This window comes from Petaurus breviceps, unplaced genomic scaffold (assembly GCF_028583685.1).
Source record: "Petaurus breviceps papuanus isolate PSGF00001 unplaced genomic scaffold, PetGlider_PUasm1.0 186, whole genome shotgun sequence".
Lineage (NCBI taxonomy): Eukaryota > Metazoa > Chordata > Mammalia > Diprotodontia > Petauridae > Petaurus > Petaurus breviceps.
The window spans coordinates 1,017,703-1,040,255 of record NW_027185798.1 but is presented as its reverse complement, the minus strand read 5'-3'; the positions used below and the strand labels follow the sequence as shown (position 1 = coordinate 1,040,255).

At 53.5% G+C, this 22,553-nt stretch overlaps 1 protein-coding gene across 4 annotated transcripts; it reads right to left on the bottom strand.

The window, feature by feature from the left end:
- Nucleotides 1-34: 34 nt before the first annotated feature.
- DVL3 (dishevelled segment polarity protein 3) lies at nt 35-22,432 on the bottom strand. 4 transcript variants are annotated; one of them, XM_069089320.1, is made up of 16 exons: nt 22,179-22,432; nt 15,268-15,337; nt 14,479-14,600; nt 14,216-14,325; nt 13,814-13,949; nt 13,558-13,651; nt 13,412-13,481; nt 11,748-11,887; nt 11,475-11,551; nt 10,886-10,998; nt 10,334-10,483; nt 9,493-9,624; nt 9,150-9,317; nt 4,033-4,251; nt 3,529-3,933; nt 35-1,967 (listed from the first exon to the last, which is right to left on the bottom strand). In XM_069089320.1, the coding sequence occupies exons 1-16, from the start codon at nt 22,337-22,339 to the stop codon at nt 1,936-1,938; spliced, it is 2,199 nt and encodes a 732-aa protein (XP_068945421.1). In that variant the 5' UTR covers nt 22,340-22,432; the 3' UTR covers nt 35-1,935. The 4 variants fall into 4 exon arrangements, with proteins under 4 accessions (XP_068945421.1, XP_068945419.1, XP_068945418.1 ...); XM_069089318.1 differs by having other exon boundaries at nt 39-1,967; nt 10,931-10,998; nt 22,179-22,426; XM_069089317.1 differs by lacking the exon at nt 35-1,967 and having other exon boundaries at nt 3,378-3,933; nt 22,179-22,427.
- Nucleotides 22,433-22,553: the final 121 nt, after the last annotated feature.

Below are 22,553 nucleotides of genomic sequence, written 5' to 3'. Positions count from 1 at the left end.
TGACAGTGGGAGGGAAGTCTGCTCCCTAACAGGGAGGACCCTGGAAGACTCTGGGAAGAAGGGATGGGAAGTGAGCCAAGCCCCATCCAGGCAAAGGAGTCGAGGCAGGAGAAGGCAGGCCAGAGTCCTGCTTGGCACTGAGTGCATAGAGGGAAGAAAACTGGGGGACCTAGGGTGACAACAGATCTTAGCTGGAATCATGAATGCCAGGTGAGCTGGACTCAGCTGGCAATAGGGAGCCATGGGCAAGGTGTGCGCAGAGAAGTGAGAGGGCCAGACTTATGTCTGAGAAAGATGATACTGTCATCCACAGCAGGAAGGCAGGCAGCCAGGGGATTTAAACTGGACCAGGTGGACGGTGGAGTCAAGTAATGTGGGCTTGACTAGGGTAGGGGCAGTAGGAATAAGGAGAAGGGGATGTCTGGGAGACAGTGTGAGCAGGAATCTGCCGGGGCTTGTATTGGAGGTGAGATTCAAAGCTGAAAGGAACCTGGGAGGCCAGAGTCAAGCCTTTTACAGATGAGGAAAGTGAGGCAGACAGGTTAAATGATTGGTCCAGGGTCACATAGCTAGTCCATGTCCACTGTGGAATTCCAAGTCCAGTGACCTATTCTAGCCCATGATTTAACACTGGGAATAAGCCCACAGTTTTGGGCATGGGAGACTGGGGGAGTGATGGAGTCAGCAAGAAGCACATCCTGGCCCAGTTAAGGCGCTGACCCTCTCTTCCTTCTGGACTGCCCTTCCCCCACATCTCTACCTGTCCCAAGGTGGCCTGGAAGGCCCAGCTCCAGCCGCCATTTCTGGGCAGCCTCCCCTGTTGGTCTCCATCAGATGGCATCTCTTGCTCTGAATTCCGTTCAGGATTCTTTTGTTTCTATTACACTGAGCAGGGTGTGTATGTGGCACCTTCTTGCTGCCTACGGGGGTCTTGGGGTCACAGCTCCCCTCTCTGTGTAATGGCTTTGAGGACAGAGGCTGCCTGCATTTTGGCTCTGTATCCTAAGCACTGAAAGTACTTAAGAATTGCTGTGCGCTCACTCACTCACTAGCTGTGGCTCATTTTGGCACTCTCAAGCAGAGGAGGCTGAGAAAACACCCAGACTGAAGACTTATTGGGTGAATGGCTCTGCGTCTGCCATTGCCTCATCTGTCTGTTCTTGTTCTAGACTTCAGCCATAGCACCCATGCTATTCATTGGGAGGGCATCAGCTGTGGTACCTGGGAGCATTTATTGGAGAAATGACCAAGATTCACACATAATGGAAAGGACCTGAAGGTGGGAAAGGGCCAGAGACCCCAAGGGACAGCCCGAGTCTCGCTGGCAGGTGTGTTCTGGGGCCCTGCTCTGAATCAGGGAGGCTGGAGGGGAAGCCGAGAAGGCTCTCCAGCTGCCTACCGGCCCTGGAGGGTGCCAGGACTCTGGCCTACAAGGGAGGGCCTCTGGGGAGTAAGGGAAGAATCAGGACCTTACTGGCTGACTCGGGGAGGGAAAGGTGATTTGAGGGATGCATGTATGGGAGGGGAGTGAGGATGTCAGGGGTTCATCAGAGGCTGAGTTGGGGGGAAAGAGGAAGGGAGGAGTGGGCCAGGGCCAGCCCCGCAGCCTAGGAGGGCATGAGGAGAGAGTGTAGTGGAGGGGACCAACTCTGGGTTAGTCACGTGGAAAAATTGTCTAGGCCTTGGAGAGGAGACTGTCCAAGACAGAGTACCCTTGAGCCTCAGCCATTCTCTGCAAGTGGCTGAGATGTGCAACCCATCTTGGGATGAATGGGGGAAAGGGAGGGACTATGGGGTCCCGCTGGGGACCAGGGGGTCATGGGGAGGTAGGACAGGACATCTTCAGGGAACACTGAGGGGCCACAACTGTGGCTGCAGCAAGAGGGGCAGGGACTCCTGGTCTCCTCAGGATCGGGGCCTCCCCACGCTGGGTGCTCAGAGAAAGTCAAAAAGCCCGAAATTCTTGGCTTGGTTGAGGAGGAAACAAAGAAAGAAAAGACATGTTTAAGGCCCAGGGGAGAGAGGACTTGCTGGTTAGTGGCGTTATGGGGATGGCAGCAACCAGCACATGGGCATTGGCAGCAGCAGGACGTTAGATGGGAGGGCCAGGCCCTATCCAGGGCAGCACTGCCCGCTGGGCCCGCCCAGGGTGGGGAGGCAGGAAGTCCCAAGGGTCTGGGGAGGGTTAGTGCAGATGGTAGCAGATCCAGGAGGTCAAGGGGTAAGGCTGCAGGCAGGTGGGGAGGGAGGGGGGCTGCTCCCTGTGTGCGGAGGGGTCCTCTGGGGAGGGAGGCAGTGATTGGCTGTCTCTGGCCGTCAGTCTGCGTCTTCCTGTGTCTGTCTATTAGGCAGTTTGTCTGGAAGAGTCAGGGTGTCTGTCTCAGGCCAGCTGAGGGTCTGTCTGCCCAGTCTGGAGGCATGGCCACGCCAGGCAGCTGGTGACTGTCAGAATGTGTTTGTTCATACAGTCTGCCGTGTGTGTGCATATGTGTGCATGCAAGTGTGCTGTGTGTGAGTGTGTGCATTTAAGTGTGGTGTGTGTGCGTATGAGTGTGAGTATTATATGAGTGTGTGCATGTGTGTACGTATGTGAGTGTGTGTACATGCATGTGCACTCTGTGAGGTAGCCAGGGTGTATGTGTGTGTGTGTTGAGTGGAGTGTGTCTAAGTGTGTGCGTATGAGTGTGAGAGTATGTGTGGTGTGTGCACTTAAGTGTGTGTGCATGTGTGTGGTGTATAAAGGGTGGTTTGTGTATGTGAGTGTACAAGTGTGAGTGTACACGTGGTGTGTGCATGTGTGTATGTCTGTGAGTGTGTGTGCATGTGTGTGCACTCTGTGAGGTGGCCAGGGTGTGCATGAGTGTATGTATGTGTATGTGTGTATATGTGAGTGTGTCTAAATGTGTGTGTATGAGTGTGAGAGTATTGTGAGTGTGTGGATGTGTGGTGTGTGCATGTATGTGTGTGGTGTGTGCATGTGTGTATATGAGTGTATGTATGTGTGTGGTGTGTGTATGTGTGCACTCTGTGAGGCAGCCAGGATGTGTGTGTGGCACCTGGTGATGTGGCATTCACGGCACTGAGCCGGCACTCGGGTTGGCATGAATGGGGAGGGAACAGAGCGCCCTTTCCACAAGGCGTCCTGAGCATGCGATCCCCACGGAGGTGCAGAGGGCAGGTGGGAACTAGGCTTCCCTGAAGGGGCTGCAGGAGCCCGGCGGGGTGGTTAGGGGGTGAGGGAGCAGCTAAGGGCACAACCGGGGACAGGCAGCAGTGGCTGGAGGTAGGTTAGAGGCCCGAGGCGGCGGCGGCAGCAGTGGCCCTGAGGATGCCCTTCCCCTCGCTGCCCTGCCCCCCACCAGTGGTCAGCCCCCCAGTTTAGTTCACTTTAGTTTATTTCCCTTTGTTTAGTTACCAGACAAGTAAAAAGAGCTGACTGGTGACGGCACCAGCCCTGGGGCCTGGGGGATGGGGCAGGGGCCGGAGAAGGGACGGGAACCGCTCACATCACATCCACAAAGAACTCACTGGGGTTTCCCATGGCCATGCGGAAGGACTGTCTGCTGGCGGTCAGTTCTGGGGGCACCGAGGCCAGGTCTCGGCCTGGGGGGGCTCCTGGGGGGCCCATGGCAGCGGGCGGAGGGGGCATCATCAGCATGGGCGGGCCGTACAACGGGGGCACCCCTGGGGGCCCGTAGGACTGGTGCGTGTGGTGGCTGCGGAGGCTGTGCGCCAGCGAGTGGTGGCTGCGGACGCTGTGCTCGCTGGCAGCCGGGCCCGAGCGCTCGCTGGGGGCTCGCTCCCGCCTCAGGCTGCTCCGGCTCGTGTGGTCCGACTCGCTTCCGCTGCCCCCTGACTTGGAGTCCCCGGCCTTTGGGTCCTTTTCCTTCCGCCGGTCGCTGCCGCTGCGATTGGAACCACTGCTCCGGCTGCCTGATAGGGACGTGGGGAGGTGAAGGCGTGAGGGTCCGAGCCCAGGATGGAGCCCCTGCCAGGCCCCACTGCTCACCCCAGGGCCCACGGGCAGCTTACCTTCACTGTGCTGGCTGCCCGCACTGCCCCCACCACCGTAGCTATACCCTGGCTCAGGGAAGCCGGGGTGGGGGTTATAGGGATGTGGAGGGGGTGGGTACTGGTAAGGGAAGGCCATAGGCCAGGGGGCGGCCCCAGGGTGTGGGAGAGGAGCCAGCGTGTCTTGGTCTGAGGCCCCACTGGAGCCGTCCTGGTCATGCAAGGACAAGTTAGCCATGTCTGCAAAGGAAAACCAAGAGAGTGAGCTTCAGGTGATGGCCCCCACCCACCTCTGTCCTGCCCACCTCACATCTCAGCGCCAAGGCCTTCAACAGCAGTCACGTGGCCCCTCCATAGCATGGCCCTCAAAGCTGTACTTCCACATCATAAGCCGGACAATGCAGAGGACCCAGCTCTAGGGCTGGAGAGGACCTCAGAAGCCATGGAACATAACTGTCTCATTTAGCATTTGAGGAAACTGAGGACCAGGGAGGTTAAGTGTCTTTGGATCAAAGATCTTTGTTTTAGGCATTTTCATTTGTGCCTGACTCTTCATGACCCTTTTTTGGGTTTTCTTGGCAAAGATACTGGAGTGATTTGCCATTTCCTTCTCCAGCTCAGATGAGAAAACAGACAAACAGGATTAAGTGATTTGCCCAGGGTCACATAGCTAGAAAGTGTCTGAGGCCACATTTGAACTCAGGTCTTCCTGACTCCAGGCCCGAGCTCTTGCAGGCACTGTGCCCCCACCAAAGATCTAGAATTGTATTTTTTCTTGATTTTTCTTATTTAAAAAATGTTTTAAATTAAAAATCTTTTACTCACTAAAAGTCTGCCTTCCCTGCCTCCAACTGCTTTCCTTCCTTACCTACTCACACTACAGTGAGAAAGCAAGAAAAACCATACCCAGTTACAAACATATATGGCTGAGCAAAATGAAGTCTTGCATTAGCCCTGAACAAAAAAATATGAAAGACATAGAAATAGAAGGATCCTCAGGGGTCAACCAGATAACTCCTATATTTTACAGATAAGGAAACCGAGTCACTTGCTCAGACTCCAAATCTGGCCCTCTTGCAACAATCGCCGGGATCCTCAGTAACTGCCAAGTGAGCCCCCAGCTACTGATGCCTTCCCCTTCTGGGTCACCTTTACATTTTCTGTCTGTATCTTCTATGTAGCTGGATATTCTGCCCACTGTTTCCCCTGTTAGAATGTAAGCTCCCTAAAGCCCTTTCCAGCTCCAAGTTAATTTATAAGTCTATGGATTTCATACCTTTAAAGTTCTCAGATTATCAGTTTCCAAAATTTAGGGATAACCATTTAGTACAGGGCCTCTTAACCTGAGGTCTGGGGACTTAAAAAATATATGTACTTGTATTGGGCAGGAGGGAGAGCACTCCAGGCATGGGGGAAAGTCAGGAAAAATGCCTGGCATTGGGAAATGCAGTGTCTTGTTCAAAAAAGAGCTAGGATGCTAATATTGCTGGATTGCACAGTCCACGGTGATGGTGGGGAGGGTCAGGGAGTAAGGTGTGAGAAGCTTGGGAAGGCAGGAGGGGGAGAGGTTATGAAGGGCACCAAAGGCCAAACGGGGCATTTTGTGTTTGCTCCTAGAGGTGAGAGGAAGCCACTGGAGTTGACCGAGTAGGAGATGACATGGTCAGTTCTCTTTAGGAACATCACCATCATCACCACCGCACTGGCTAAACTCTCCTCACTTCCCAGAACTGACTTCCTGGTAAAGCACTTCAAAGCTATACTGGCCTCTTCTAAGTCTTTTGCCCCCCTGTCCTCTTGCCAACGTTGCCTCACCAAGCTTCAGCCTCAGATCGCCCCAAACATCTGCTGCCTTTGCTCCCGTTCACACATTACTAGAGAAAATCATGAAAGTGTCCTGATTGAGTCTGCTACAGACAGATTTGTGTTACATAACCTCAAGTGGGCCCTCACTGTGGCAAGGCAATCCTTTACACCCTCTAATTCAATTCATGTTCCCAGCTCCCGCTCATCTCAGCGGTTCTTCCAAACCTTCTCATCTCTCCTCAGATCTCTCCAGGTTTCCCTTCCGCTCACCTTCTCAGCTGAGGACATTGCCTCATATTTTACTGAAAAAACTGAGGCCCTTTGATGTGAGGTCCCTCTTATCCCCTTCTCCTCATCTCACATCACTCAGATGCCTTCTGTTAATATCTCCTCCTTCATCCCATCTCACATGACAAGGTGGTCCTTCTCCTTGTCAAGGCCATCCCCTCTATGTGCACAAGTGATCCCCTTTCATCCCACCTTCTCCAGCAGATTATCCCCTTTCTCATTAATACTCAGTCTCCACTTGTCTCCTACCCACTTCCCCATGGCCTACAAACCTTTATATTCCTAATACTTAATAAATGTTTGTTGACTGACTGAAACATGACCATGTCTCCCCCATCCCCCCAAAACCCTCACTTTATCCATCCATCCCCTCTAACTATTGCCTCATATCTCTACTGTCTTTTGTGGCTAAACTTCCCAGGAAGCCAGTCTACAAAAGGTGCCTCCATTTTCTCTGATCTCACTCTCTTTAACTCTATATAGTCTGGCTTCCAACCTCATCATTCAACCAAAACTGCCCTCTCTAAAGTTACTAGTGGTCTCTTAATGGCCAAATCCAGTGATCTTTTCTCAGTCCTCATTCTTCCTGTTGTCTGCAGCCTTTGACCCTGTTAATCACCTTCCCCTCCTTGATACTCTGTTCTCTACAGGTTTTTGGGACATCACTCTTTCCCTGGTTTTCCTCCTACCTATCTGACTTCTCCTTCTGTCTCCTTTTCTGGATCTTCATCTAACGCACTCCCATTTCTCCCACTATACTGTCTTGTAATCTCAACAGCTCCTATGAATTCAACAACCATCTCTATGCTGATGATTCTCAGATACACTTAGCCACTCTTTTTTTTTTTTTAAAAGCAATTGGGGTTAAGTAACTTGCTCAAGGTTACATGGCCAGTTATTATTTCTGGGTGTGGTGCTGAGTATCTGAGCCCGGATTTGATCCAGGTCATCCCAATACTGGAGCTGGTACTCTTACTCGCTGAGCCACCTGGCCGCCCCTAAGCAATTGGGGTTAAGTAACTTGCTCAAGGTTACACGGCCAGGTGTTTCTGGGTGGGTGCTAAGTGTCTGAGCCCGGGATTTGATCTCCAGGTGTTCTCAACACTGGAGCCGGTGCTCTCACTCGCTGTGCTACCTGGCCGCCCCAACACTTAGCCACTCTTAACCTCTTTCATGATGCCCAGACTCACAACTTCAACTGCCTGTCGGACATCCCTAAACATCTTAAAGGTAACCCTCTAAAACTGAACTCAGTATCTTTCCCCCCAAACTCTCCCCTCTTCTAAATTTCTCTATAACTATGCAGAACACCAACATTCTCCCACACTCAAGTTTGCAATCTAGGAGTCACCCTGAGCTCCTCATTATCTCACACTATGCCTTGCTTAGGCCCCAGTGTCCAATCTATAGTTCAGGTCTGGACCATCTCTTATCCATTATCCATTATCCATCTGGAGCATCTCTTATCCATTTCACCTCTGCCACATCTCTTGTCTATTTCACCTCTAGCATCTCTTATCCATTTCACCTCTGCCACATCTCTTGTCTATTTCACCTCTAGCATTTCCTGTCCATTTCACCTCTCTAGTACCTCTTGTCCATTTAACATCAGCAGTTTCTCTTGTCCATTTCGCCTCTGTAGCCTCTCTTTCCTCACCTCTACCTCCTGGCTTCCCTGACTTCCTAAAACCCCACCTTCTGCAAGAAGCCTTTCTCAGTCCTCCCTAATCTTAGTGCCTTCTCCTGTGTTGATTATATCTAGTTTACTCTATATACATCTTCCTGGTACATAGCTGTTTCTAGGTTATCTCTCTTGATAGACTGTGAACTCCCCAAGGGCAGGGAATGTCTTTGGCCTTTTTTTGTATCCTCAGTACTTAGCACAGGGTCTGGCACATAGCAGGTGCTTAATAAATACTAACCAAATGATTTCACCTTTCTGGGCCTCAGTTTTCTCCTTTGTAAAATGAAGAGGTCTATGATCTCAGAGGTCTCTACCAGCTCTCAACCTGTGATTGAAGATCATTAAATCACTTCCCCTTCCTGGGACTTAGTTTCCTGATCTGTAAAATGAGGGATTGGACTAGATGCCTCTGAATCTATGATCCTAGAGTTACCTTACAGTCTCAATTACTTATCAGGTGAAATTCAATAAGTAAATAATACAGTAAATCTCATATGACATTTTTTCTTGGGTAGCTAGCTCCATTGGGGTCAGTTGGTAGCATGATGGATAGAGTGCCAGAACTGGAGTCAGGAAGACTCATCTTCCTGAGTTCAGACACTTAGAGTAACTGTGTGATCCTGGGAAAGTCACTTAACCCTCTTTGCCTCAGTCTCCTCATCTGCAAAAGGAGCTGGAGAAGGAAATGGCAAACCACTCCAATGTCATTGCCAAGAAAACCCCCCAAAATGGGGCCACAAAGAATCAGACATGACTGAAAAATGACTGAAAGCTAGCTCCATTCCAAGTTCAAATTAATTTTCCAAGACTGGCCCTGGAGTTCCATCCACAAGACACAGTAGTGCTTGCTTTACTTGGCATAAGTACAAAAAATCACCAAGCTCTTATAAACCTTAGTCTGGGCCATCTCCCTTCTTTGCCAGACCAGGGTGCGAGCAGCTTCTTGTCAATGCAACTGGCAAAAGTCCTTTGTGCCAAGCAGTTCTCTGATTTGATACCAATGTCCAGGACTTCTGGCCCCTACTTTTTATGTGTGTCTCTGAATGAATGTTTCCCCAGACTCATCCATGCATATTTTAATTCTGCATGCTTAATATATGTATGGCTCTGCTTCCAAAGGAAGATTTAAGAGGGTGTAAATTCATAGGTTCTGAACTCCAGAATTGGCAGGGTCCTCAGAAGACCACTAGTCAGATCCATTTGTTTTACAGATGAGGAAACCAAGGCCCAGGGAGGGTCATAGATTTAGAGCAGTTTCAGAATTCAACTAGTCTAACCACCCATCATGCCAATGACAGGGAAGGTGGGGGTGTGGGGGCAGGATAAGGGACTGAGGAAGGGAGGTTGGGGGAACACATACTGCCGCAGAGGTCGCCGAAGATATAATAGCACTGCTCTGAGAAAGTGATCTTGTTGACCGTGTGGCGGATGAAGCCGGCTTTCAGCAGGTTGCTGGCGTATTTCCGGGCCTCGCGTCGGTCCGTGAAGCCCTCCACGTTGTGGTACAACCAGTCCACTACATCTGAACCTGGAGGCGACCCAACCTCTTGACAGGCTGGCAGGGAGGGGTCCCTGCTCCCAGTCCCAGCCCATCCTGCCCCCAGATCTCAGCAGGGATCAGTGAAACCAGAAGCCGGCTTCACCTCAGTGGGCATCATCAGCGTCTCAGGTGCCAACAACGTGCAGCTGGGACCCAAGCTTACCGATGAAGGCATTGGGGATGGTGATCTTGAGCCACATACGATCTCGGACCTCTAGCCCAGACTCAGGAGAAGCCATAGCTTTAACTATAGTGGCCATGTCGCTGTGGATGGACAGGTGAAAGTCATCGAGGCCTGGGGGGGCAGAGACAAAGCAGTGGGAGGCTCTGGAGTCAAGCGGACCTGGGTTCAGATCCTGCCCCAGCTACTTTCCATCTGTGGGAACTTGGGGAATCTCCCTTTTTCTCACTGTTTTTTCATCTGTGAAACGAGGTGGTTGGAACACCAAAAAGGCCACTAAGGTCTGTCCTGACTCAGAGTCTTTGTTCTAAGTAGAATGGAATGGAAGGGAGTGATAGCTGTTGACCCTCTACCTCCCATATCTGAGCTAAATTCAACGAGAAATCATTCAGCATCAACTCTGTGTCCAGCACTGTGCGAGGGCCCAGGGAGACATAAACCATGGAAACCACTGACTCCCTGTGTGACGCTGGGTAACTTACTTCAGTTTCCTGGCCCTCAATTTCTTTATCTGTGAAATGGGTATTGGACTCGATGGTCTCTGAGGTCCCTTCCATCTCTAAACCTATATGCCTCTGACCCCGCCCTTAAGAAGGGCCAACAATGAGGTTAGGGATGCCAGGTGCTGAGGACACCGAGACAGCTGGAGAGAGCCCAGGCCCCTTCTGTCCTCAGAACCCCAGGGGGCTCAGTATTGCTCTCTCATCTTCCTCCGTACCCTGCCCTCCCTCCTCCTCACTTGGGGAGGCTGCTTCTATAGATGAGGGCCCTCATGCTCCCTGTTCTGAGGAGGAAAGGGCTGGGAGGGCAGGCAGGTACTCACGCTCAGTGTCGGGGATGGAGCTGGCAATGGAGGAGCTGGTCGACGTGATGGTGCTGAGGGAGGGGCTCATGCCATAGGCTGGGAAGGTGCCTGTCATCGCTGCTGTGTGGGACACCCAGGCTGCAGGATCAATGGGGCGGATTGGCTCACCTGGGGGGTGGTGAGAGACAGGTAGTAACAGCTGGTTACTAGTCACCAACTCTTGCCTCTTCTCCCCGGCTTCCCCCCCTCCCCCTGCCCCAGCCCAAAGCCTGGGACAGTGGCCAAGGGAAAGAGGATGGGAGAGAATAAAGGTGACTGACGGCATGACTCTGGCACAGTCATTTCCTTTCTCTGGTCTCAGTATCCTCATCTGTAAAGTGGGAGCAGTTGGACTCCATCCTACAGTCTTTTCATAACAAAGGTTTCAGGGTTTTAGAGGCTCCTGCCTCTCCCTTTCTGCCTGTAAAGCCTTCTTCTTGGCTCAGCCTGAGAATAAGCTCTTCCCTGGGGGTGTGGGAATGACATCCCCAGGGGTGGCAGATGCAGGAGATAGGAGAGACAGGGGCTCACATGTGCCAGGCACCAGCTTTAGGGACGACTCCCCCGTCCACTTACTCCTGGGCAGGGTGAAGCAGCCTCGGGGGCTGGGGTCCCAGCATTTGGCCACTGTTAGGGTGATGGGCCTACAACCAGGGGGCAAAGAGTCAGGATTAAGTGTAAGATCCTCTCCTCTCCTCTCTCACTCTCTGTGTCTCTCTCTCCCCCATCTCTGTATGTCTCTGTCTGTCTCCCTCTCTCTCTCCAACATGCACACTCTCCCTTTTCCCAGGGACAAGCTGAGGACAGGTTACAATCCCTTCCCTGATACCCAGAGAGTGTCCTCTTTGGTGCAGTGGGAGTGTTGGGTTTGTAGTCATGAAAGCTGGATTGGCACTTACTAGTTAAGTGACCTAAGGCAAGTCACTTAACCTCTGTTTGCTGTAGTTTCCTTCTCTGTAAAATGTATGGGTCAGGTCGGACTAGCCAGCCTCTGAGGTCCCTTCCAGCGTCTAGGTCTGTAATTCTACAATGACCTGTGTCACTGACCTACCAAGTGAGTGGCTGTCTTCTCTCCCTCAGTCCCAGTGAGCCCCCCTCTCCCTTCCCTCCCACTTCATACCCTGGTTTGTGCACGATTTCTCGAAGTACCCGGACAGCATCATCATTACTCATGTTCTCAAAATTGATGTCGTTTACCTGGGGGCCAGGGAAGAGAGCTGAGCCCTCAGCCCGGTCTCTTCTTCCTTCCCCCCAACTCTCACCCCAGATTTATCTCAAATAACTTGGCAGGGAGGCTCCTATTAAGAAAGGAGGAATTTGTGATCGGGAAACCCCAGGCGTCAAGGAATATGGGGGCAGGGGCCCCCTGGGAGGTCAGGGAATGTGTGGGCACCTGCAGGAGCATGTCCCCCGGCTCAATCCGTCCATCAGCAGCCACGGCTCCACCCTTCATGATGGAGCCAATGTAGATGCCCCCATCACCCCGCTCGTTGCTCTGACCCACAATGGAGATGCCCAAGAAGTTGTATTTCTCTGTCAGGGTTGGGGTGGAGGAAGAGACAGGATAGTCAGATTCACAGTTCTGGCCTCCCACAAAATTTGGAGATCTCAGCACCAATGATAGAGGTCACCTAGCCTCTGGGGGAAGGCAACTAGTTAGGTAGCATGATGGGCAGAGGGGTGTGCCTGGATTTAGGAAGAACTGAGGCCAGTTAGAATCTGGTCTCAGCTGCTTACTAGCTGTGTGACCTTGGGTAAATCACTTAACCTCTGACTCCCTCATTTTCCTCTTCTGTATATGGGGATAATAACAGCCCCCAGCCCCCAGGGTGGTTGTGACGTTTGAATGAGAAGATATATGAGGTGCTTTGTAAACCTCAAGGGGCTGTACAGATGTTAACTATCATTAACTCTGCTTAAACTGGACAGCAGTGAGGCAGCGCCTGGGGAGAGAGCTCTAACTTTAGACAGTTTTTCACAGGATCTTAGGACCCTAGAATTAAGGCTGGAATTAAGGGTCTTCTCTAACAGGTGAGGAAACTGAGGCCCAGAGTGAGAGGGTGTGCCATCTGAGTCACCATTTGAATTCAGGTCCTTGGACTCCAGCGGCAAGGCACGATACTGAGCTATGATACGCTGCACACATCCACCCTGGCCTGGCCCCACCTGGGGTGGCCCATTTCCAGAAGTGCACTGACCAGCTAGAGAGTGTGTGGGAGGGTGCCCAGCAAATGAGGGCCTGGAGCCCTGGCCACTGAGGATGGCTTGAAGGAACTGGGAAATTTAGCCTAGAGACCAGAAGATGGGGCAGTTGTCACAGAGGGGCTTCCTGTTCAGGTACCGGGTGGACTGGCTGCCTCTGAGGGCCCCTAGAACATGTTCTAAGGCAGCCAGGTGACCTTGAGTCATTGGCATAGGAGGGATGGTAGAAGGCCCTGAGGACAAGAAATCTCTGGGTAGACGTGGGCCAGAGTGGGCCGGGATCATGGCTGTCATGGGGGATAGGGGGACAGGCCTCCAAGGACAGGACAGGGAGCAAGGGAGACAATGAGGCTGAGGATCAGTATAAGGGACACCTTCCTAATGCTGTGAGCTATCTACTAGCAAGAAGGCCTGCCCTCCCCAGGGGCCCTCATGGGGGTGCCGGGGACAGCCTGGCCCCTCCCCAGGGGCCCTCATGGGGGTGCCGGGGTCAGCCTGGCCCTCCCCAGGGGCCCCTTCAGGGTACTGGGATCAGCCTGGCCCCTCCCCAGGGGCCCTCATGGGGGTGCTGGGGTCAGCCTGGCCCTCCCCAGGGGCCCCTTCAGGGTGCCGGGGTCAGCCTGGCCCTCCCCAGGGGTCCCTTCAGGGTGCTGGGGTCAGCCTGGACCCTCCCCAGGGGCCCCATCAGGGTGCTGCGGTCAGACTGACTGGCTCCCAAGGGAGGGTAAGCGGTGAGGTGGGGGCAGGATTCAGATCCTGCCTAAGAGGAGAGATGTGGAGGGTGAGAGAAAGTAGCTGAAGGCTTGTGGGGATGGGGATGGAAAGGGAGGTTGGCCAAATATCTGTCCTACTCACCCATGTTGAGCGTGACGGTGATAATGTTTAGGGACATGGTGGAATCAGTGATGCTGCTGAAGGATGAAGACTGCAAGAGAAGAGGCCCCTGAGAAGGGGGAGCAGCTGGGCCCCCCACTCTCCTCCCCCCAGGGCCAGGCACGTACCCGCTCAATCCGGGCCACCTTCTGCTTCCGCCGACGCCGTTTGTGTCTCCTCATGAGGCGGGACGCGCTGCTCTGTTCTGTGGAGCTGCTGAACCTGGGGGTGCACAGGGAGTCCCCACAATGTACCCACCATCAAGGTTCTGAAACCAGGGGTGCACAGGGCATCCCCACAATGTCCCCGCCACCAAGGCTCCGAACCCTCCCACTATCTCTGGGGGCCCCCAGACCCACCTGAAGACCTCCCCTCTGGGCTTACCTGCTGGTAGAATCATCCTCATCAGAGTCGAAGAAACTCGTGGTTTCCAGCTCACTGCTCATGAGGGTGGAAGAGCTGTCATAACCCCCGGGCTCCCTCCTCCGCTCACCTTTGGCCGTGCCATTCATCCGGGCCACTATGGAGGAGGGTGCAGGGGAGGGGACAGGTGGGGGGGCAGCATAGTAAATCAATGGGGGAGGCCCAGATCCTGAGTCACGCAGGAGCAAGAAGGGGAGAGGCTGGGCAGGGTCTCTGGGAGGCAGAATGGGATATTCTGGGAAACATGGGATCCCAGGGCCCAAGCCTGGCTCTGCCACTGACTGCCCAGGAGGCCTGATGCAAATCACTGACCATGGGCCACCCTGTGGGCTGGGCTGGGGGTCAGGGGTTAGGGGTACACACCGTGCTCTGGCCCATCCCTTCGTCGGGGCCGCTCCTGCTGCGCAGACACCAGGGAATCAGTCTCAGTGTCATTGTCCAGGTTCTCCTGGCTCCCCCCACCAGTGTGAGGGCTGCAGAGGGAGAGGGACCCACGTTGGGTTTCAGGCCTGGCCAGAGGAAGGGCGGTCTCCTCTCCCGCTGGCTGGAGGCTCAGTTCTCTTCTTTGCCATCATCTCTTTTCCCACTGGGTGTCCTTCCCCCCTCCCCACCTTCTCTGTACTCACTGGAAGGAGGGAGGCCGGGAGTCCCCAATGCCGCCCGTGCGCTCCATGGGGGGAGGCAGCTCAGAAGGATTGTCAGGACAGAAGGAGCCAGGCTCAGGGTGTGAGCCCTCTGCTGACACCAGCTAAGTACAGAACAAGGCCATGGAAGTGAGAGAGAAGCCAGGTTATTTTGTAGGGAGTCAGGGCTGTGGACAGAGGGTAAGAGGGAGCCAATTGGCAGGCTGGAGGTTTGGGGAATAATTGGCACTTCATTTGGAGGAGAGCTGGGTTTAAATCATGCTTTGCTTTTCACTGGCTGTGGGACCTTGGGCAAGGTACTTTGGGCCTCAGTTTCCTTATCTGTAAAATAGGAGGGGGCTAGGCTAGATGGTCTATATGGCCCCACTCAGTTTTAATTTCAATGAAATGGGTTGGGAAGGTGAATGAGACAGGGCAGATTAAAGGGGACAGGCCCACTGGTGATCAGGGAGCTGAAGCAAAGGTCACCAGATGCCCGAGAAGGCCCAGGCCCTGGCAAGGAGATCTTGTCCCCAGAGGAGGTCTTTGACCCTCTCTTCTTCTCCCATCCATGCCTGTAGAACAAGCAATCCAACTCGGAGAGAGAACATAGGGAAGACCCTGGCCCCAGAGGACCAGCAGCCATCCCCAGCCCTGGTGATGCCCACCTCCCCCCAACACCCGGGGAGCTCATGTGAGAAGGGAGTGGGCCATCTTAGCCTGGACGGAAGAGAAGAGAGAAGAAGATCTGACAGTGATGGGGAAGGGAAGGCCGGGGCCTCTGCTCCTTACCCAGGACACCACCCGGCCATTGAAACACGGGAGCCGCGCGTTGTCATCAGAGATTTCTTCCTTAACCACCCTGAAGGCAATGGGGAGGCCAGTTAGCCAGAGGCAGCCGCTGCCTGGAATAAAGCCTCCATCGCCCCTGTACTGCTTTTCCCCAGGCTCAGGGCTAGTGCCTCTGCCCCTCAGCTTGTCAAACAGCAGAAGGTAGCTAGCATTCCTCTTGTCCCCCGCCCATCCTGTCATCTCTTCTCCAATTTAAATATTCCCAGTTCTTTCAACTGCCTTTTTTCAAACGCAGGCAGCTGGCAGCCCAAGATGGCTCGTTAGCCCTTCCTCAACACCCCAGCTGGGCTCTTCCCATCGCCCCCCCCCCCCACCTGCCCTCTGTTATTGCTTTACCAGCCCTATCACATCTGCCCAACCCTGGAGCCAAACAAAAGGGGACAGCCATCGCCCTAGACAGAACACGGGATGAGGCAAGAGGCCCGTGGCTTCCCTGACATAGGGAGCTCCTGCACAGGAAACGGGCAGCACCTTCTGAGACTCAGGTCGGGCCAAACGCAAAGAGCGGCATTTGTCAGACTTGTGATCTCAGGACCTTTTATCCCCTCACCCCCACAAAGAGCTTTGGTTTATGTGGGTCATGGTCATCAGTATTAAATGAAAACATCTTGCAAGCATTATCCAGGGCCTAGATAAGGCAATGGGTGGAGTTCTGGGCCTGGAGTCAGTAAGACCCGAGTTCAAATCTGACCTCGGACCCTTAGTATCTGCGTGACTCTGGGCAAATCATTTAATGCTGTTTGCCTCAGTTTCCTCATCTGTAAAAATGAGCTGGAAAAGGAAATAGCAAAACCACTCCAGGATCTGTGCCAAGAAAAACCCATGAGCAGTATGGTCCATGGGGGCACAACTGAACAAGAAGAATTATTCATACAGTTTTGACCTCAGACTCCCTGAAGGAGTCTCAGGGTTCTCTGGCCCACTCTTTGAGAAACACCAGCTAGACACCAGGAAACCAATAAAGTGAAATTATTTGCTCACGGTCACATAGACTCTGTGTGTGTTCGCATGCACACACACACAAATATTTAAATATTTATATATCTCAGAGGCAGGACATTAGCCCAGGTTTTTGCCTGTGATGATTTCTAACGCAGAAACAAATAGAGAAAAAGTGATCGCTGGCCCTTTCCCCTCCTCCAGCTGTCACAAAAGTCCTTGGTATATACTTTTGTATGTATGTATTGGCAAATGTTGGCTATTTTCCCCAGGACAAGATGAGTTACTTGTTAGCAGGGACTGTCTTGTTCTTGTAGTCTCGTCTCCCAGGACAGTGCCTGGCACATGGGCGTAATTAATAAATGTTTGTTACATGACTGAAGGAATTAGCTGGAAGTCTGGCTTTGGGTTCCAGCTGGGCAGGATGTGGGAGAACACAGAGGATCAAAGCAGAGATGATGGGAGCCAGGGTCTGGAGGGTGTAAGGTAAGGGAAGTGTGAGGACTCTCGACCCTCCCTAGTAACTCAGGAAGATGGAAGTTGAGGGCATGAGGTCCAACGGAAGGTAGGTGGCAGGTATCTGGAGGGTGTGAGGTCTGGCATATAGAGAGGGAGAGTGGAGGGAAAGGAGAGGGGTAACGTGGAGCGAGAGAAGGAGAGTGTGGAGGGAAGGGCAAGGACGACCCAATTTCCCCTCAAAGTTGGAGCTGTTCTTGGTTGGAGAAGGAAATGTACTTGGCCGCCTATGACACTCACATTCCTGGCATCTCAGCCAAGTTTGCAGAAAGAGCTGATCCCCAACCCCCACAGAGTCCCTCTTTCCCCCAGCTCTACCCCCCTCCCCACCAGCTGACTAAGGTGGTCCAAGGCACTCTTTTTAAGGCCCTTAGGCAGAGACAACAGACAGGGCCATACAAAGAAGAGCTAGCAGACAGAGGTTGGGGAATGTCTGAGGGAGGGCCCTTGAAGGAGAAGGCAAGGAGGCTGGGGCCTTCGGCCTCCTGGGCCAAAAGGAGGCAAAGCAAAGCAAAGCAAAGCAAAGGGACGGGCCCGAGCATCTCTGAGGGCTCCTGAGACTGGAAGTCCACAGTCCCTCTCCTCTGGGAGTTCCAACTTTCCTAGGGCTCACTGGCACAGTGGAGATGTTGAGTGAGGAAGACTGGGGTTCAAATTCTGCCCCATTTGTACAAGAGGGAGAATCATACCAACCTCAAAGGGCTGTGGTGGGGATCAAATGAGATCGTGGACGCCAAGCGCTTTGCAAACCTTAGCTCAGTTTATGAATGTCACTGACTCAGTGGAAGCTGGAGACCCCGGAGTCTCTAAGGGTATCTGGTCACCTTTCTGAAGAGAAGGGCTCCCTGGCTTCTCTGGGCCTCAGTTTCCTCCACAGGGCATTCGTAACTTGGCTCCTTCTTACTTCCCAATCTCACCTTCACATCATGTGAACTCTAACAACTTTGGCTCTGGCTGTGCTCAAACACAATACTGTCTCCAGCCTCCAGGCCTTTCCCCTGGCTGTGCCCCATACCTGGAATGCTCCCCCTCCTCATCTCCCCTTCCTGGCTCCCTTCAAGTCCTAGATAAAATCCCACCTTATACAGAAAGCATTTCCTGAACCCACTTAGTCTAAGTGCTTTCCCTCAGCTGATTATCTCTGATTCAGCCAGCCTACAAGAGCTGGTTTGTGTAGTTATTTGTATATTGTTCCCCCCGCCCCCATGAGAAGTCAGCTTTCTCAGGGTTGGGCCTCTTTTTGTATCCATAGGGCTTAGCACAGTATGTGGCACACAGTAGCGCTTAATAAATGCTCGCTGACTGACTATGAAGTGAGGAGTTTGATCCCGAGGGCCTCTGAGGTCCCTAACACTCCAGGACAGCTTCAGCATCTGTCCCCACAGAACTGGAGCTGCCCCAGGGTTTCTAATAGACACCTCTTGTTTCCCCAGTGAGATTCTGAGTCGCTCAAAGGCAGGGAATGAGGGAGTCTCCTTCCTGTGTGTGCCCCATTCCATCCACTCGACAAATATTTACCGAGCACCCACTATGGGTCAATGTTAAATAAATGTGCCCTGTTCTGAGCATTTTGAAACCCCACCAACTCCTCCCAAAGCATCAGCTGAGATTCCCTCCTCTCCCCACACTGCCCACAGAACCACAGAGAACATCTGGCTCAGGAGGGTGGGTCTTTAGGGACCAAATCTCCCATGCTGCAGACGAGGAGACTGAGGCTTGAGGACCAAGAGTGGCGGGGGGGGGGAGGGTATGAGCTTTCAAGGGCATATTCTTTTCTGAATCTCAGTCCCTTACATCCTTCTTGACATCCAGCCCACTCTGCATCAGGCCCAGCAGCTTTTCTCCTCCCCAAACCTAGTTTCTTTGGCCTGCCCTCAGGAAGCCATCCCCCCACCCCAAATGACTGGGGCCATCAGATGATGGGTGTAAGGACCTGAGGGGGGGAGAGATGAAACATATCATGGTCCTCATCAATTAGTGAGGCAGAGCTAATGGACAGCTGGGCTTGGGGTCACACTGCCTGGGGCCTCTGGGTAAGTCACAGCCTCCCAGTGCCCGAAAAACTCTCTAAGACTCCCAGGTGCACACGCCTTCATGGGTGGAGTGAATTTCCTCACCTGGAAATTTTACACTGGTCCAGTAAAGAATCACCACATTTACACAGTGCTTTAAGGTTTTCAACACTTTCCATTAGCTGACTTGCTACACCCCATGAGTAGGCAGTGTGGGGCAGTGGGCAGAGTGTTGCACTTGGGATCAGATTCTGCCTCAACACTCTCTAGATGAGTGAACATATACAAGTCATGTGACCTTGCTCATCCATGAAATGGGACAAATGCCTGTGGTACTGACTTCACAGGGTTGTTCTGAGGACCAAATGATATTAGGTAGGAAAAGGGCTTTGTAAGCCTTAAAGCAACAAACAGTAGCCAATTTAAAAAAAAAAAATTTGCTGGAGCTAATGATTTCATTGATGTTAGGAACTCCCAGGTGAGGGAACTCCCTCTACCAAAGCAGATCTCAAACTGCTCTATTATTTACAACCTTAGAGAGTGGTGTGGGGCACTGAGGTTAAGTGACTTGCCCAAGGTCACAAAGTCAGGATGTATAACGGGCAGGGCCTGAATCCAGGTCTTCATGTGACCACAGAACTGGATTTGCCACCCAGGATTTTCATTTTCAACTTTCCCCCCCGTCAGACCATGGTTTTTTCAAGGACCAGGACAGAGGGAGTCTCCTTCTCTTGCACATCCCACAAAGAAGCTGCTTTTCATTAGTATGAGAGATGAAGACAATTAATTTGTATGTGAGGTCACACAGCTAGAAAGCATCTGGAGACAGAATCTGAACCTGGGTTTCTCTTGACCCTAAATCTGGCACACAACTGGTAAAAATATTTCTAGACCAGAAGGAATATGGTTAGATTTGCCAAATATTTTTTAAGTGTGGGGATGAAATGGTACCATCCCTGTCCTTAAGGAGCTGATAGTCAAGCAGGGATGAGATGTGCTCACAAGGAAAGAGTGGGCTGGAAGCTTTAAGGAGGGCAAGAGAGGAGAAGAGGTCGGAGGACTTGGGAACCATTGGACATGGGGAATGGTCCCTCTCCTCAGCATGTGACACCTCACTCCTCATTCCCTACTCCCCAGTGTCTTGACTGTGCCATTGAAGAGCCAACAAACCTCCGCACTGCCTGTCGTCCTTCTGGCCCCTGCTCCATCGCCATCCCCTTTAACCTTCATTTCTTCCTCTGTTGTCTTCCTAAGTCTGTTTGCTATCTTAGCTCCAAATTTCCCGATAAAGAACCGCCAGTCAGTCCCTAGGACCTTCCTCATCTCTAGCACAAGTGCAAGACCCCGTGGTGTCTCTTTCAAGACACTGTTGGTGCCTGAGAGTATTCAAAGAATCCTTTGGAAGTAGGGAGAGGGAGTGGGTAATATGGGGTCTCTCTGATCAGGACAGAGTCTCCCAGACCACCCTCCCCCACCCCGAACTCCCCTGCAGTCCCATGGAGTCCCTTAGCTGGCTTCCCTAGGCCACACATGAAAACCTCTCTCCATCCACTTTGCCCTCTCTACTACCCCGTCTGCCATTCATCCCTTTAGCTTCTTTTCTACAAATCTTGTCCATCAACAATGGGGCATCTTGCCCTGGAGGTCCAGGTGTGTTTCAAAGCCTTCCCCTTCCCCCAACTTCCCTCTTTTGGAGGAGAATTCTACCATTCCTCTGCACCCCCAGGGTGGTTCGCTCACACAACCTCCATCTTCCCTCTCCCTCTCAGCACAGAGCCAAACAATTCTAGCTCCAGATCCCTCACCGCAGTCCTTTTTAAAAAATCCGTCATCATCTATGTGGCTCTTTCTCCAGTCTCCCCCCTTTTCCTAGCCACCCTTCATGAAAGTGCTGAAATAATGCTCCCCCAAAACTAGATCTGCTCATGTCGCTTCCCTGATGACAAACTTTACCATGCCCCTATTGCCTGCCATCAGAACAAAAGACAAACTCCTCCTCTGGGCTTTTAGTGATCCTCTCCTTTCTGTCTACTACATACCAACACTGGTCTACTAGCTCCATTTCCTACCTCTGGGCATTTGTCCAGGTTATTCCCATGCCTGAGATGCCCTCCTCCCTCTGCCCTTCTTTTAAAACTCTTCTCTTCTTTCAGGAGCAAGCTTTTCCAGCAAAGCCTTCCTGAATCTCTCCCTCCTCAAGAACACATCCATGAACTAACTGACTGATGAAGTTGGCCCCTCCACTCATGCTGTCCCATGAACTCAGCCCACTGGGTCCCATCTAACCTGTTGGAGACCTTTCTCAATTTCTCCTCAAATGACCCCATGTATTTATGGGTCGGCATCCTTTACTGTCTGCCAGTCTACAGAGCAGAACAGAAGCTCCTTGAAGACAGGGGCTGGCTCCTTTTTTCCCCTTTGTTTTCCGAGTATCACTAACACAGTGGTACCTAACGAATGTTCGGCGAATACAACACCAAATCAGTTAAACTGGATTGGGTGCCTGGGCCAAGAGAACTGCAGGGGTAAGAAACGGGAGACCTCCCAGGCCAGGGCAGGCCGATAACAATGGGAGCTGACATCTGCCCGTCGTTCCAAGCCCCTGACATATATTATTATCTCCAATGATTCTCTCTGTTTGAAGGGATGGGCCAGCCCGGAAGAAGAAGCTGCCTTGACGATGAATGACCCTCTCCCCACGACTCGAGGTCTTCCCTTCCACAAAGCAGGACCCAGGGGGAGAAAGTGAAAGAGAGAACCAGACCCGGGGATGGGGGTTCCAGAGGAGGCAGCCCATCAGGCCCGGGAGGCTGGGCTGTGGCCACCCCCACTGGGCCTCCCAGCCTAGCCCCCAGTCCCAGTCTCGTCTCCTGCCAGATTGAGTGGGAGCCCCTCCCCCATTCCCAGGGGAGCCGGGGGGGGGGGGTGGGGAGGAGGGAAAGGGGGGCCTCTCCAGGCCAGCTGCTCCAAAACCTTCCGGCTGCAGCAACATTCGCTCCAACATTCCATCCCCTCTTAAAGGGGAAGTCTCTCTTCTAAATTCCCCCCCCCCCCCCCCTCGGGGCCTAGGCTCTTGCTCTAAGCCAGCTCCCAGTGCCCAGCATGGAAGGGGGGGGGCCCCCCCCCCCGAGGGCCCCCCGGGGAAAAGGGGGCCCCCCCCGTTGGGGGCCCCCCCCCCCCCGGGGGGGGGGGGGGGGGGGGGGGGTGGGCCCCCCCGGCGCCCGGGCCCAAAAGGGGGCCGCGGGGGGGGGGGGGGGCGGCACCGCCCACCAGCCAGAAGCCTGGCTCTGGGCAGCCAGCTGGCACGGGCTCCCGGTGCTCACCGCAGCCCCGGGCCCGGCCGGGCGTCCCCCGCTCGGCTCGGTCCCCAAGGCCCGCGCTCACCCGAAGTCGTCGTCCATAGACTTGAAGAAGAACTTGTAGGTGGGCCGCTGCAGGACGCCCTTGAAGTCGGCCAGGGTGACGCGCTCGGCGGGCAGGGGCAGCTTCACCAGGTACGGCGTCTCCTGGCCGTCCAGGTGGTAGATGATCTTGGTCTCCCCCATGGTCCCGGCCCCGCGCCGCGCGCTGCGCTGTCCGCGGTCCGCACCCCCGCCGCCGCCCCGTGCGCCCTGGCCTCGGAGCCGCTGGAGCGCCGGGCTCCGCTGCGCTCGGGGCTCGCTCTCCGGACCACGGCGGCCGCGGCTCCCTTGTTCTCGGGCCGCCCCCGGGTCCCAGCGCCGCCCGCCCGCCTCCCCGCCTCCCCGCCTCCCCCCTCTC

Excerpts from the sequence above, each read along its gene's own strand:
- DVL3 (XM_069089320.1), bottom strand. The coding sequence starts at position 22,339 with ATGGGGGAGACCAAGATCATCTACCACCTGGACGGCCAGGAGACGCCG. Across the intron at positions 4,252-9,149 it reads CTTCGGCGACCTCTGCGGCA|ACATGGCTAACTTGTCCTTG; the intron begins GTATGTGTTCCC and ends TTTCCTTTGCAG. Across the intron at positions 1,968-3,528 it reads CATGGCCATGGGAAACCCCA|CCAAGAATTTCGGGCTTTTT; the intron begins GTGAGTTCTTTG and ends TCCTCAACCAAG.